The 15,624-nt window shown below is 43.0% G+C and overlaps 1 protein-coding gene across 1 annotated transcript in view; it reads left to right on the forward strand.

Annotated features, from left to right (window-relative positions):
* The first annotated feature begins 3,905 nt into the window (after window positions 1-3,905).
* The window catches only part of EFHC1 (EF-hand domain containing 1), a 39,716-nt gene continuing 27,997 nt past the window's right edge, over window positions 3,906-15,624 (forward strand). Inside the window, exons 1-3 of the mRNA XM_019986310.2 lie at window positions 3,906-4,081; window positions 6,383-6,604; window positions 11,393-11,680. Of these exons, the coding sequence (XP_019841869.2) occupies window positions 4,019-4,081; window positions 6,383-6,604; window positions 11,393-11,680 (573 nt within the window). The 5' untranslated portion in view covers window positions 3,906-4,018. The remainder of the gene's footprint in view (window positions 4,082-6,382; window positions 6,605-11,392; window positions 11,681-15,624) is intronic.

Raw genomic sequence — 15,624 nt, forward strand, 5'->3', positions numbered from 1 at the left:
TTCAGCCATCTCATCCTCTGTCGTCCCCTTCTCCTCCTGCCCCTAATCCCTCCCAGCATCAGAGTCTTTTCCAATGAGTCAACTCTTCGCATGAGGTGCCCAAAGTACTGGAGTTTCAGCTTTAGCATCATTCCTTCCAAAGAAATTCCAGGGCTGATCTCCTTCAGAATGGACTGGTTGGATTTCCTTGCTGTCCAAGGGACTCTCAAGAGTCTTCTCCAACACCACAGTTCAAAGGCATCAATTCTTCGGTGCTCAGCTTTCTTCACAGTCCAACTCTCACATCCATACATGACCACAGGAAAAACCATAGCCTTGACTAGACGAACCTCTGTTGGCAAAGTAATGTCTCTGCTTTTGAATATGCTATTTAGGTTGGTCATAACCTTCCTTCCAAGGAGTAAGCGTCTTTTAATTTCATGGCTGCAGTTACCATCTGCAGTGATTTTGGAGCCCAAAAAAATAAAGTCTGACACTGTTTCCACTGTTTCCCCATCTATTTCAAAAATAACGATGTCCCAGGATTGTAAACAAACTCTGGGTAAAAGCCAGCTCTGGGCAAAATGCTGGAAAAGGAGATTTATTTAGGCAACTGCTTGCAGGCTCTGCTGTCCGACCTCTCCCATCAAGAGTCCCTGAGAGATGTCATCCTGCCCAAGATGCCCTCTTTCAGCCTCCTGGCAGTCTGATCTTCCCTAATTTTTCCATCCCCCAAGTTTTGTAGCACCCTGTAAGGTCATGCAATGTCCCCATGGCCTTCTGAGTCCAGGCTTTATGTTCAGCCTTCCTAACACGGCACTTTCCACTTCAGCTGCCTGGGATGGTCAGGCTCTGGCCTTCTCCTGTATATTCCACAAGGTGAGAGACGGTGAATGCAATCCATGCTGAATCATCATGTTTAGGAGAAATGGGATATAAACTCTTAATCATACCCTCCTTCTCAGGTTTCATGCAGTTTTCTGAAGCCCTGTCTTACCTACTCCCCCCCAGCCTTCTTCACAGACCTGTACCTGTGCTTTTAACACAGATGCAGTACGGCCTGGCTTCACCTCCTTAGAGGTGAAGTCATTTTTATGAGGCCACAGATCGAGAGAAGTTTCCTTCACCATGCATGTCTAGGTCTGAAAGTAGTTAAAACACTCTATTAAGGGTATCATAGTGTGCCCTTCAGAGAAGGCAATGGCACCCCACTCCAGTACTCTTGCCTGGAAAATCCCGTGGACGGAGGAGCCTGGTGGGCTGCAGTCCATGGGGTCGCTAAGAGTCAGATGTGACTGAGCGACTTCACTTTCACATTTCACTTTCATGCAAGAATTCCATGGACTGTATAGTCCATGTGGTCGCAAAGAGTCGGACACGACTGAGTGACTTTCCCTTTCCCTTTCATGCATTGGAGAAGGAAATGGCAACCCACTCCAGTGTTCTTGCCTGGAGAATCCCAGGGACGGCGGAGCCTTGTGGGCTGCTGTCTCTGGGGCCGCACAGAGTCGGACATGACTGAGGCGATTTAGCAGCAGCAGCAGCAGCAGCAGCAGTGTGCCCTTCTGGGAAAGAAAGGCATTTGACCAGAAGGCACTGCCCCAATAGGAACAGATGCCATAAAGGACAAGAAACTTGGGAAGGACTCACCCTTTCCAAGCCCTGCAGGCTCTTTCCCTACCCAGCCCAAGGAATACAGACCCAAGTGCAACTTTGCACTGAGTCCAGGGGGGCTCTACCAAGTGTATCCTAATGCCATGGATTTACTTTAATTAAGAGAAAGGGTGGTGGCAGGGTTGGGGGGGATGGATTGTATAACTAGGAACAGTGTAAGTTTATCATGAAGAGTCAGCAAGGATCATGGTTTCCAGTGATTCTGAGGCTGAACTTGCCATCTTGAAATATTCTCCCAGTGTATGACTTCTGTCAAATGAGAAAAAAAAAAAAGCAAAACCTAAAAGTTGAGAATTATGTTTTATTCGGTGGACTTTTTGAGGACTAAAATCAGGAAGACAGCCTCTCAGCTCCAAGCTACAACCATAAAGAGGTAAGGGAGGAGCCAGGAGCTTTTGCAACAAAGAACAGGGGGTCAGAACATAAAAAAAAAAAATACTGTTAATTAAAGAAAACTAGACATCTCAAGTTAATGAACGAGTGCTTTTCTTTATATGAGAAGATGCAAGAGTCTGGGCTCACTGAACTCATTCCTTTGATAGGCACCTTACCATCCAGGACCAGTATCCTGCTTTTCTCCATCCTAAATCCCCTCAGCATGCACAGTTGTGGATGACTTCTGTGCCTGATGGCTTAATGGCTGCAACATCTTTTCATTTACTGATATGGCAGGTGACATCCTTTGTCCACACTGCCCTTCTAGGTCAGTGGCTAAGATAAAATGTAATGGACAGATACTTGTAAAGTCTTTAGTATCATTACAATGCACTGATTCAAAAAATGTATTAAACACCTACATTAGGGCACTACACCAATAAAAAATTTAAAAAATCTGGAAAGGTGAAAAAAGAAGTGGGGGACAAAAATAGGAACTAGAAGTAGTTAGGGGAGAGCAAGTGTTATCAGAAAAGAAACTCTTTGGGCAAGGTGTGGAGACAGCCACCAAGAACTGCTTCACTGCTACTAGTGGATTGATGGCCTGGGCCCCCTGAGGTTTACGCCTGTTAGTGAAACCCATCAGGGGGATTTACTCTGACAAGCAGCAGTAAAACTAAAGCCTTTGTCTGTATTGGCAGTAAACCACCCATGACATGGATGCCTTTGGCGCGAAGCTTGCTACTCTATTGCACTCCATTAAACTGGCTCATTCTCAGAAACAGCTGTTATAAAAATCAAGTGCCTGGGCCCCATTTCAAACCCAATGAATCCAGTGTCCAGGCATCTGGGTTTTGTTTTTCTTTTTAAGCTCCTCAGCGCTTCTGATAGCTTGTTTTTTCCTTTCTTGAAGATGTTTCAAGTACAGGATTACATTTTTTAAGGGATAATAATTTAAACAAGTTTTGTAAAAAGAGTACCTACGGTTTTGACAATTTATCACTGCGCTTATTTGCTTCTCTGCTATGACAAATTTTTCTTGGAAGATGTATTTCCCCTCGTGGGTCTGATCTTTTTATTGCAACTGTAGGTAGTGATCGTAGATAGTCGGAGAATTGACAGGAGCGCCGTGTAGCTCTCCAGTCAACAAATACTGAGTGTCCTGCGGTGAATATGTAAGACCCCCCCGCCCCCACCAAGGCCTGTGAAGGAGGGTGTAGAAATAGAATGTGCTGCGCTTAGTCGCTCAGTCGTGTCCGACCCTTGGCGACCCCATGGGCTGTATGTAGCCCGCCAGGCTCCTCTGTCCATTAGATTCTCCAGGCAAGAATACTGGAGTGGGTTGCCATTTCCTTCAGAAAGGTAAAGTAGGAAAAAACTTGAATGACGTAGTTGGAGGATTAGGCACCAGTCAGTTGCTTTTGTTTATTGAACATCCTTGAACAACAGAATTACAATAATGAATATTTCTCAGTCCCTGGCCCCAGGGAAGCACGGGTTCAGAAGTAACACTTTCAACCGGAACCAACCAGTGACACTTCCGTGTGAACTGGGACAAGAGCCTTTTTCCCACGGGTGGGAGAAGAGCGAGCGGGACGGGCGAGGTGAGGTGAGGTGAGGACTGGGATGGAGCGAAGGAAGGACCCTTCCCCTGTCACTGATCTAAGGACCCGCCCGGAACCCGGACCCTCAAGGGGAGAACCACCACGTCATCCCAAACCACCTCGCCTCGCCCCGCCCCGTGTTCTCATGTGACTGCGCGGGGCGGGGCCAGCTCCGCTCGGCCACACTCCCGCGAGAACGTCTAGTCCACGGGCTGCGCACGCGCGGACCGGACACGCCTGCGTCTCGGGCCCCGCCCCTCTTCCGCAAGCGCTCGGCGTGTTTGGCGTTACCATGGAGCTGCCGGGCCGCCCAGAACGCCGCTGGTTCCCCTGGCAACCCAGGAGAGCCAAACCCTACTCGGGTGGTTGCAGCGAGAGCGGGCGCGATGGTGTCTAACCCAGTGCATGGCCTGCCCTTTCTCCCAGGCACGTCCTTTAAGGACTTAACGGTGAGGACGTCTCCGGCCAAACCCCTGTCCCCACCTCCTGGCAGCCTCGGAGAGCTCGCAGCAGGTTGCGTCTCTGCTCGTCCACGCGAGTTTGTCCTTTTCCCCTTCAAACCCTCTCTCTGCCCCCAACGCTGTTCTCCACACCCCCACCCCCCACCCAACCTCACTCTCTTTCTCCAGTTTGCTTTCAGCCCATCCCTTTCTGGGTTTTCCACTCCATCCTGGCAGTCTGTTGGCCTCCCAGCGTTCTTCCTTGCTGCTCTGCTCTTGCTGGTTTTCCCCACCTGGTTCCCGAGCTCCCTCGGCCTTCTGCCTAGCTCATTCTCCCTCTGCACATACCCCTTTCTGCCCAGTTCCATCCTTAAACTCTTCTTCCCTCAACCTGGGCCCCTTCCCCGACTCAACTTCTATACGCCTTCATCCTTATTTCCACAGCCCCATCCCGCCCACTCTCCCCAAGCCCATCATTGCCGCCCGCATTTCCCTCTTCTGAATCCTAGACCCAGTAATCGCTCCCACTCCCAACTCCATTTTCCATCTGTTGGCTTCGTTATGTCAGGTCCTTTTCCTCGGTCTCATTTATGCTTCTACCAAGCCCCATCTCCTTTTCTGTCCAGCACGTCGACTTTTTCTGCAGTCTTGTTTAATCTTTTCCCCCAAATCCTCTCGCTTGGAAAGTTAAATTTTCAGCACTTGGCCATCTTCCTCCCAAATCATCCTCAGGTGCTTTGTAGGAGATAATTGCACTTTAGTTCCCTCTGCCACAATTGATGTGTTCTTGTTTTTTCTTCTCTAGCCCTTTTCTTTTCGCTTTTAACATTTTTATAAAAGATTCCTATTTGGATTTTGTTTGACTCCTCCCCTACCTTAAGTGTTGTTAGTTGTATCTTCTAGACAAAACTGAAGAGGAAAAAAAAAATAGGCTTGTGTTTTTTTTCTCCAACACAGTTTAGCCCTTGACAAAATTATGATTTTAATACTGAAATTTCAGGGTTGCTGAAATATGTGTGGGAAGGTCAGCATTAAGATTCAGTAGGCTGATTTTCAAAGATGAAACAATAATCATTTATGTAGTTTAACAATTTAAACAATAAGTTCCTCTCCTTGGTCATGAAGATAAAGTAAAAAAGACTGGAGCCTGACTGCTCACTTGGCTCTTCCTTTCCTGTTGAGGGGAAGTTGTCTCCTGGCACTGAACAGTGCTGGTTTGGAGGATGAGATGATGCAGACAAAATGAGGTAGTCTTCCTTCTCTTCCTGTACAAATATCCCACTGTGTTGCTGAAACCTACTACATGGACCTCTTCCAGAGCTCTTATTTGTGGATAGCTGTCCGACCGTTGATCTTTGTGGAGTGGTGGGGAGGCTGGGTCCCCGTGCCACTGTTTTGATCTCCTTCCTTCAAAAATACTTCATTTTCACTTTTTTCTTTTTTATATAATCTTTTGTTTTTTTCCAGTTATCAAAAAAAAAATCTGTTGATTGTAAAAAAGAACAACAACATAATTCAGAAATGTATAGAACAGAGAACATTCTCCAAAGCAGTCTTTTTGTGCACGTGTTTGCATGCTTGTAATTGTAGTATGTGTATAATTTTATAAGCTGCTTTTCTGGGCTTATTAAATCATAAACATTTCCCCCAGATTGCTACATGGTCTTCAAAACAAGTATTTTAATAGCTGCATAATAGCCCATTAAGTGAGCTTTCCATCATTTGCTTGTCTTTTAGATTGCTTCTCATGTTTTGGTATATTGTAATTAACATTGTAATTGTCAGCCTTAGGCATATTGTTCTTTCCCATGATTTTGGATTATATACTCAAAGGATGGAGGGTGGAATTATTAAGTTTGACTTTAAATCCATAATATCCATTTGCTTTCCAAAGAGTTACAATATATTAGTGTCACTGTAGCAAGAGGGCCTTTCATTTCAGGTAAGAAATCATTTCACAGATTTGGATTGTTTTGGTTCTGTGACTTATAACCACCAGATAAGATAGTACAAAATTAGGAGTCTACATAAAGATATTTTAGTTTTTTTGTGGCAGGTGAGCTGATAATTAAAATTGGATGCTCAGTAACAGGGCTTTAAATTTTATTTTAAGCTCAGGCTGCTGCCTCCCGCCTTGTTCCTGGCCACCTGTTTTAGCTCAAAATACAAGAAGCTTCTCATGTAGGTAAAATTTTTGATACAGGGTTTGTGGATGTTTATAAGTAAAGGTTGAATCTGATACCTTTGGAAGTTAGCTCTTCTACCTAACAAATACTTGTTATATCATGACACACTTCTTTTTTCCTTCAGAAAACAGCATTTCATAGAAGCCAGACTCTGGGCTACAGGAATGGCTACGCAGTTGTTCGACGTCCAACAGTTGGGATTGGTGGGGACAGGCTCCAGGTCAACCAGCTGTCCCAGGCTGATCTGGATGAGCTGGCCAGCAAGATCCCAATCCTCACGTATGGACAGGCCAGGCAGGCCCCGCCTGCAGCGTTTGTTCCTGCACATGTGGCTTTCGACAAAAAGGTATCATCTGGGATCAAAGGGTACCCCTCAAATTCAGATTTCTGAGAGCCAGCTGTTTGCAGAAAAGTCAGTAGTAAACCACAGGCTTTCCAGATTCTCTGAGGAAAAAATTGTTCAAATGCCTCAACCCTTAGTCATAGACAGCTGGACTCAGGATTGAAAGACTCTTTCTTTACTCAGGAAGCTGATTACAGAAAATAATTCCCTGTAGATGTCCCTGAAATATTTTCTAAATACTGTTTTAAAAAGTTGGCATGGGGTGGTTCTGAATTCTTGAGTTCGTATTGCTGTGTTTACCTGTTTGATGTGTTTTCCACATTTTAAAAGTCCTGTATTCTGCAGTAATGACAAATTCTTAATCTCTGTGAAATGCAAAATATCATGAAAATGACTTCATCTATTGTCGGTTTTTGTCTGTTTCTGTAAGTTTTTGTTTTTCAGGAAACATTTCAGATTTGTCGTAACTGAACCAAAGGGTAGTATAACATTTTTGTTTTATTTATTCTTATGCTTTTGTAATGTGAGTTTTATTTCCATCTGTTAACATTTCCATATCTTTCTTGATTTTCCTTGTCAGTGAGCTTTCTCTTTTCACTAAGGTAAGGTTGTCCTAACCCTGGCCATGCAGCAGAATTACTGACGGGACTTTTAAGAAACTTGGGTGTCACCCCAACCCTTCATTGATTCTAATTCCCCAATGATGTCTATATATAACTGAATGTGACAACTACTAATCAGGAGTTAACTGTCTTCATTTACTCCTGGCCTATATTACTTGTCTGTTTTCTTGGTCTTACAGAGTACTTATTGAAGCTAGAGGCAGAAAGGTACAAAATAATCTTGTGGAAATTTGCCATTTGCACTGGTAATCACTTAATTAGAAGCAAGTATTTTTTACTGTATCAGCCATAATCTATATCATCTCCCCTTCCCCATCTCAGCTAACTCATTTGATACAAACAGATTGACATGTGCTTTCCTAGGCTGAACCTAAACATCCCTTATCAGTGATACATGATTTTGTATGTCTTAACTTTGTTCTTGTGTCTCTTGTTTATTTACAGCTGTGAATGGCACTGCAAAGCCAATAGAAAAGGGAGAGGGCTGAAAATACAAGAGAGGAGTGAGACAGGCATTTTTAAGTTTGTGCTGTGTTAAGTCGCTTCAACTGTGTCCGACTCTGTGACCCTATGGACTGGGGCCCACCAGGCTCCTCTGTCCATGGGATTCTCCAGGCAAAAATACTGGAGCAGCCTGCCATGCCCTCCTCCAGGGGATCTTCCCGACCTAGGGATCAAACCCACATCTCTTAAGTCTCTGGCATTTGCAGGCAGGTTTTAACAGTTTATCAAGATATAAATGGTTATGTTCAATTTTTACTGAAAACAATAGCAAATAACTATTGTAAACTAGAAAGTGAAAAAGTATTAATGAAATTCAAAGAGAGAAAATTGTGCCTAATAGGAAATAAGCTTCTTATTTTTTGTTTTTCTATGTAATTTTATGCTAATTGTCATTACTTAATTTATACTTTTTAAATACTACAATTCATTTCTTTAAAGATATTTGTTGTGAAAAGAATATTTATATTTTTTTCTATTCATTTACTTGGATCATCATAATTTCTTGATAAATAATTCTTACCATAAATTATGAAGTAGAGTAGTTAAATGCATGGTTTTGAACCTGAGTTGTTTTTGTTTTTGTTTTTGTTTGCAGTAAGGAAATTACAGGTTCTGTGAGTTAAATCAGAGTTTAAATTTTTTCAGAATACCCAGAAATCCACTTCATAGCCAAGATATGTGTCCATATTTTGGACATTCTTCATGCCGTTCCTCATGATTAGAATATAACTGAATATAATGGCACCCCACTCCAGTACTCTTGCCTGGAAAATCCCATGGACGGAGGAGCCTGGTAGGCTGCAGTCCGTGGGGTCACTAGGAGTCGGACACGACTGAGCGACTTCACTTTCACTTTTCACTTTCATGCACTGGAGAAGGAAATGGCAACCCACTCCAGTGCTCTTGCCTGGAGAATCCCAGGGATGGGGGAGCCTGGTGGGCTGCCGTCTATGGGGTCACACAGAGTCGGACACGACTGAAGCGACTTAGCAGCAGCAACGACCTCTCACACAGATGATAAAGACCAGGACTTGTCCAGGGAATGCCTGCGTCTTCCCCTTTGCTCCTGTACCATTCTCATCTTTCCCCAGGCTGACTTCCCACTCTGTGGTGTTCTTCTTCTTTCATCTTTTCATCCTGCTGCCATTTCACTCGGGGGACTGCTTCTCTACCTAGGGTCATACCATCCTGTCTTAAAAACAAAACAAAACAAAACAAACCCTACCTTCTTTCTGCTTGGTTTATTCCTCAAAGCACAGCTCTGAGAACATCACTTCTTTAGGAAAATGTAACCACTACCCAGCTACTCTGGCCTACAGTGGTCACAATTCACAACTGTAAGCACAAAGATAGGTTAGGATTCATTTGTACTGATCATGTGACATAATTCTATAAGGTTTGCTTTTAAATAACTCATTAATGTTTTAAAAAATAGAATGCATAAAATCCTGATTATTTGAGCCTTTAAAATGTGGTGTGTGTGTATGTATCTTTTTCCTGCCTCCCGTTCTGAGGCCAACTTTCTGTTGCCAAAGGTATCTGTATCCCCTCCACCATAGAAAACAGATGGCTTGGGAAGCTGGGTATGCTCCAGGGTTCAGTGTGTGTTCTTCTTCTTTGTCTCTGCTCACTCCTTGACTCCAGACTCTTACCTTGAAATGTCCTTTACATGATGAACTGTGTCCTGAATTCTAGATGAGTTACCCGTTTGACATCTCCTCTTGAATGTTTAGTGAATACCTCAAAAGTAAACATGTTCAAAACCAAACCCCTAATTTTGTTTCCTCATCCCCAAAATATGCTCCACTACAGTCTCCCCCGTATCAATTTGATTGTAGTTCCATTTTTTTCAGTTGCTCAGGTCAAAATGTTTGAGTCATTTTTTTTTTTTTTCCCTAATGCTGACTTCTTTCTCCAAACCCAGCTCTACATCTCAAGTCGCCTCCTTCGGTATTAACTGTGCTGTCACTTAAATTCAGTAAGCCTAAATTCGAGCCCCTATCTGCACTGCCAAAGTCATCTTCTCAGATAAATCTGTGTAAGTCTGTGGTTCAAATACTGACTATTATGTACATGAATTACTGATCATGTCTTCATTTCATTCTTTGCAGTTGCTGTAAAATGTTACTTTAAAAGGATCTTCATATTTGGCTTTTACTGTATGATTGTTTTGCTTTAAACATTCTGCTATATTCATCCATTTCATCTTTTTATTATGAGTTTTAAGGCCCTGACTCCATTATATTCATATTTCTGCTATGCAGTTGCCCATTCTTCTTTGGTTTTTATCTTATTCTTCCGCAGTAAACATTATACATTACTTCATCTCCTCCTCCATTGAGCCATAATTCGCTAAAAAGTCTCCTTGGTTTGTTCCCCTTGTTTTAGTAGAGTTGGGTTTGGGTTAACACTCTTACTTCCCTGAAACATCATTCTAATATGTTCTTGCCTTGAAAAGAAATGTTAAAAATAGAATAATAGACACTTTAAAATCCCATTTTGTGCCGTTTTGACTTTACACTGATGCTGCTGCTTCCAGAAGACCTGGGATTTGGTCCATCTGGGATGGTTGTTTCTGAGCACAAAACGGGTATTTACAAGCCACCCAAAGATGTTGTGATGGATGGTCAATTTGAGATTCATTCATATAAAGTCTCTAAGAATGAATATGTCATTAATATATGTTTACAAGGCACCCCACTTCTAAAGAAATGGACTTGAGATTCGTTTTCATTTTGAAACCAGAAGTCATTGTCTTGTCCAAATTTCTTATCCTTTTCACAAATTTGAAATGGAATTTTTGACGTTGAAATAAGGCTAGTAGAGTTAAGTCTTTAAGGAACACATTAGTAAGTTGTCTACCCCTATTTTGAGTATTTAGTTCAGAGGTCAGCAAGCTTTTTCTGTGAAGGGCCAAATAATAAATATTTGGTCTTTGCAACTGACTTAGTCTGCTTGAGCTGCCATAATAAAATACAGACAGACAGGTGGCTTAAACAATAGAAATTAATTTTCCCACAGTTCTGGACGCTTCAAGTCCAAGATTGCTGTTGATTTGGTTTCTGGTGAAGGCTTTCTTCCTGCCTTTCAGGCAGCTGGCTTCGTGCTGTGTCCTCGTACGGCCTTTGCTCAGTGCGTGTGTGCTGAGAGGGAGAGAGCTCTCTTCCTCTTCTTAGAAGGCCACTAGTTCTGTTGGATTGGGGCTCTACCCTCAGGACTCATGTAATCTTACTTAGCTCCTTAGCACCTTATCTCCAAATATAGTCATGTTGAAGGTTAAATTTCCAACACTGCATATTGTGGAGGTGGGGACATAATTCAGTCCGTAGCAGCAGTCCAGCTACTCAACTCTGCCCTTATCGTGGGAAAGCAGCCATTAGCAATTATATGTTATGTTGTATAGTTCCCAATTGTTTTGAAATTTTGTTCTCCTTTTGATTTTGCGACCGTTTAAATGTATTAAAAACTGTTCTTAGTTGCAGGTTCTATAGAAATAGACAGCAGGGGTAGATTTGTCCCATGTTCATAGTTTGGCAGCCTCGGAATTACAAGGTGGGAATGATGAGTATTTGAACCTCCCTGAGTGATTCTCGGCATGAGAAGAGACTTGTTATTTTTTGATGAGACACTAACACACCATTTCTCCCACCCTTCTGTATTACAGGTGCTTAAATTTGATGCCTATTTCCAAGAAGATGTTCCTATGTCAATTGAGGAACATTACAGGATCCGCCAAGTGCACATTTACTACTATCTAGAAGATGACAGCATGTCCGTCATAGAGCCTGTCGTGGAAAACTCTGGGATCCCTCAAGGAAAGTTAATCAAACGCCAGCGCCTCTCCAAGAATGACCGGGGAGACCACTACCATTGGAAAGACCTAAACCGAGGAATAAACATCACGATTTATGGCAAAACTTTCCGCATTGTTGACTGTGACAAGTTCACACAGGTATAGTATGTGTTTCGGGAAGTTTTGGTGTCTGAGGCATTGTTCTAATCTATGAGAGAATACATGTCACTTGTCAGGGTAAGAGGAGGGCACTGATCCTCTGTCCTGAGTGGATTAATATGTAGGTTAACTTGGCATTTGTATATGTCATATGTGGCATCATGGGCATCCCAGGTGGCACTAGTGGTAAGAGCCTGCCTGCCAATTCAGGAGATGTAAGAGATGCAGGTTCGATCCCTGGGTTGGAAAGATGCCCTGGAGGAGGGCACGGCAACCCACTCCAGAGTTCTTGCTTGGAGAATCCCAGGGACAGAGGAACGTGGCGGGCTACAATCTATAGAGTCTCACAGAGTCAGATGTGACTGAAGCGGCTTAGCACACATGTGCCATCACTGCATGGTGACATCATCTTTTTCATGATGACATTGGTACATATCCTAGATGGATATTTGAGTAATAAAGTTAAACTCCCATTGTGGCTGAATCATTTGGTTAGAAATCAGTTCACATGCCAGTTCAGACAGAGAGTAGTGGAGCTGGTACCCTTGAAGGGATAGAAATATGAAAGAGACCTTGGGCAATTTAGCTTAAGTCTGGATTTACAAAAATAGCACCATCTCTACTAGCAGATATGAGCCAAAAGTTTTTTGTGCGATTTGTATTTTTTTGGAACTCATACTTGCTGTATACTAGGGAAACTTGGTATCTAAAAAATTCCTGGAATAAAACCATTTTTAAAGAAAAACACATATTGGGAAAAATCTTTATTTCTCTATTTCATATGTAATGGATTTTTGACACCTTTAATTGTAGAGAGAGAAAAAAAAGCAAAAGAGAGCACTTTCTTTAGCACAAAGTGTAGGTATTAGTAAATAATTGCAAATTTGCCTTAGCAAAGATACAGTTCCTAAATTTTTTATGCCTTTAATCCCATGTGACATAATGCCAAATGTAATTAAGTTTTACCATGCACTGAGCCCCTATGAGTTCACTCATTTATTATTTTTTTAATTAGTAATTTATTTAGCAAATACTTAATGCCTGCTGAATGCCAGGCACTGTTCTAGGTGCCAGGTATAAAGATTTGCCCTTATAGAACTTATTACATTCTGGTTGGAGGAAACAAATAATAAGCAAACAAATGTTTGTCAGATGCTGCAAAGAGCTATGGAAGGAACTAAAGAGGGGAAAGGGGTTGGAGTTGGAGGGGGTGCGGTGTGTGAAGGCTGGCCAGGGAAGGCCTCACTGATGAGATGTCTCAGGGGCAGAACCTCAGGGCAGTGAGAGAGGGTGCCATGGCATCCGTGCTGCCCTGAGAGCAGCCAAGAAAACCATAGAGAAGGTGGAGGTACCAGACCATCTCTGAGAGACCGTCCCCCTCAAATGGGTCTTGATATCTCTTTCTGGTTTTGAAGTCCATTTTATCATAGGTAGTTCCAGGATTGTGCCACCAATGAAAAATTATGAAGTGTTGTATGAATTTGAGGTATCACCATTGTTTTTACAGTCACATCTTTACAGTTTGAACATTTGCAAGTTGATCCCTGAGCTGTTGATCTAAGCCAGTTGTAGTCACTTCTCATTAATAATGGTAGTTACATGCAGTACAGTCTTCACAGACACTGAATTAACAAATACTGAACCATTGCTCCTACAAGAAATGCAGAGTTGGGTTCCTCCAAGCCTGTGGTCAATACACAGTCTTGTTCTGTGTGTTGTTCTGTTTACAGATTATTGTTGATTCATTAACATTGAGGTCTTGGCCAACAGCACTATAAGTCATGCCTGAATGAAGCTTAGCTGACACTTGTAATTTTTCCGTAAGGTACATCACATCTGCCTTTTCTTTTTTGTAGTAAAATGTAGGTAACATGAAATTCAGCACTTTAACCATTTTTAGATGTACTGAGTACTTATTGTTCGTCTTGTACTGAGAACATGAGACAGCACCGTAGCACTAAGGTTGGGGGCCACTTCAAACTGCAGAATCGCCTACAGAAAGCAAATAAGTGAGAAAAAGTGGCTGGCCCCAAATGGACTGAAAAGGACGTTCGAGGAAAAGGACTGAAACAGGCAGAACTTCCCAGTGTTCGACCTCAGCTGAGAGTGTGCATCAGACAACTCAGAATTCCCACTGCTCCATGCTCGGCTGAAAAGGACCACAAAGCTCCACAAGGGTTGATTAAGTTGATAAGGTTGAGCAGGTAAACAAATACAGAAATTTGTGGAAGCTGAAGTTCTCATGACTGATAGACAAGAGCTGAGTGTTTCAGGCATTGATGATTAGATTATGTTTTTAATAACTGATCTGTTAGAAGTTGGCTCCTATAATAGTCTGAAGTTTGTCCACATCTTACCTGATTTGATGGTTTTCACCCTGGCTAGACCTATGAGTGAATAAGAAAGGAAACTCTTTACAGTATGATTTGGACAAGGCACCGTCTCTGTTCACACACATCATCATCACCATCCATTCTCACCCCCTCCTCAGGGCTCTGCATAAATGGTCCCATAGACAGAGTGCGCTGAACGTGAGATTCCGGGCCCTAGGAACAGCAGGGAAGCAGCAGCGTTCCCAGACCTAACGGGGTCATCCAGGGTCCACAGGTTGTCTGGTGACCACGGGCACCTTCCTGGAGCATGGTGCCGGTAAGAGACTAGGCTTTGAACGCCTGTGTTGGCGGGCTGCACCTGGGCTTTGAGCGTCTGTGCAGAGACGAGCGGAGCCTTGCTCTTTTCAGGCCCACCATCTGGTGACCACGGGCACCATCCTGGAGCATGGTGCCGGTAAGAGACTAGGCTTTGAACGCCTGTGTTGGCGGGCTGCACCTGGGCTTCGAGCGTCTGTGCAGAGACGTGGGGAGCCTTGCTCTTTTCAGGCCCACCAGCCTGTGTCTTAGTTTCCTGTCTGGGGGAATTCCCTCCCCCACTTGTCTCTTCTGCTCTCAAAGACACTCCCTTCTCTCTGCTCCTCCAGGGACACTTTAGAATAACCACTTCAAAGAGCTTAGGCTTTTTTCTAAGAGACAGGAAGAATAGTCAACTTCAGGAAGCTTCTACATTCCTGCCAAAACTTTAAATACTAAGATTACAAGCTAGTTAGCAGAACTGATACTAGAGCCCGTATATTCTGGCCCTGAATTCTGTACATTTTGTATGGAATTGTCCAAAAGCAAACCACACAATTCCCCAAAGAAACCCACATTAATTTCCAGTTCCAGAATGTAAACAGATCCCAGGAAATCGTTTTTGAGTGTGTGTGTGTGCTTAACAAAAAAATTTGTTGTGCTTTTAAGAAGAATTGAGTTGTATTAAATATATAGTGACTTAAAATAATACATATTTGCTCATAATCAGCAAAGAAATTCAAGATCACATCGAGTTCAGGTGGCTTTCTTTAACTTTTTCTAGTGAGATTTGAGCCCTTGATTCATCTTTCCTGTTTGATTGAAATATTTTTTGGTCTGAAATAACCAGTGGGTTTGCTTTCTTTTCCTTTTTTTTTTTTTTTTGTGGGAAGTGCTTAATCATATATTTGTTTTAATTGAGATGGAAAGCTGGGAATTTGATTTCAGCTTAACTTTCCCTCGTGCTGCTTGCCGCTATGTGCTCTATGATGAGCTCAGTCCCGTCCGACTCTCTGGGACCTATGGACTGTAGCCCACAAGGCTTCTCTTTCTGTGGAACTTTCCATGAAAGAATACTGGAGTGGGTTCCCATTTCCTACTCCAGGGGATCTTCCTGATGCAGGAATCGAACCTGCGTCTCTTGGGTCTTCTTTATTGGCAGGCGGATTCTTCACCACTGTGCCACCTGGGAACCCCAGCTTGGCCCCATACCCGACATGAAGTACATACTGTTCAGACTATGATTAGGTTCCCGATGTATAAGCATTATATAAGTGTGTATAAGCAATCCTAGTGTTTCCTCTGTTCCTGGGCACC

Source organism: Bos indicus, chromosome 23 (genome assembly GCF_029378745.1).
Source record: "Bos indicus isolate NIAB-ARS_2022 breed Sahiwal x Tharparkar chromosome 23, NIAB-ARS_B.indTharparkar_mat_pri_1.0, whole genome shotgun sequence".
Classification (NCBI taxonomy): Eukaryota; Metazoa; Chordata; class Mammalia; order Artiodactyla; family Bovidae; genus Bos; species Bos indicus.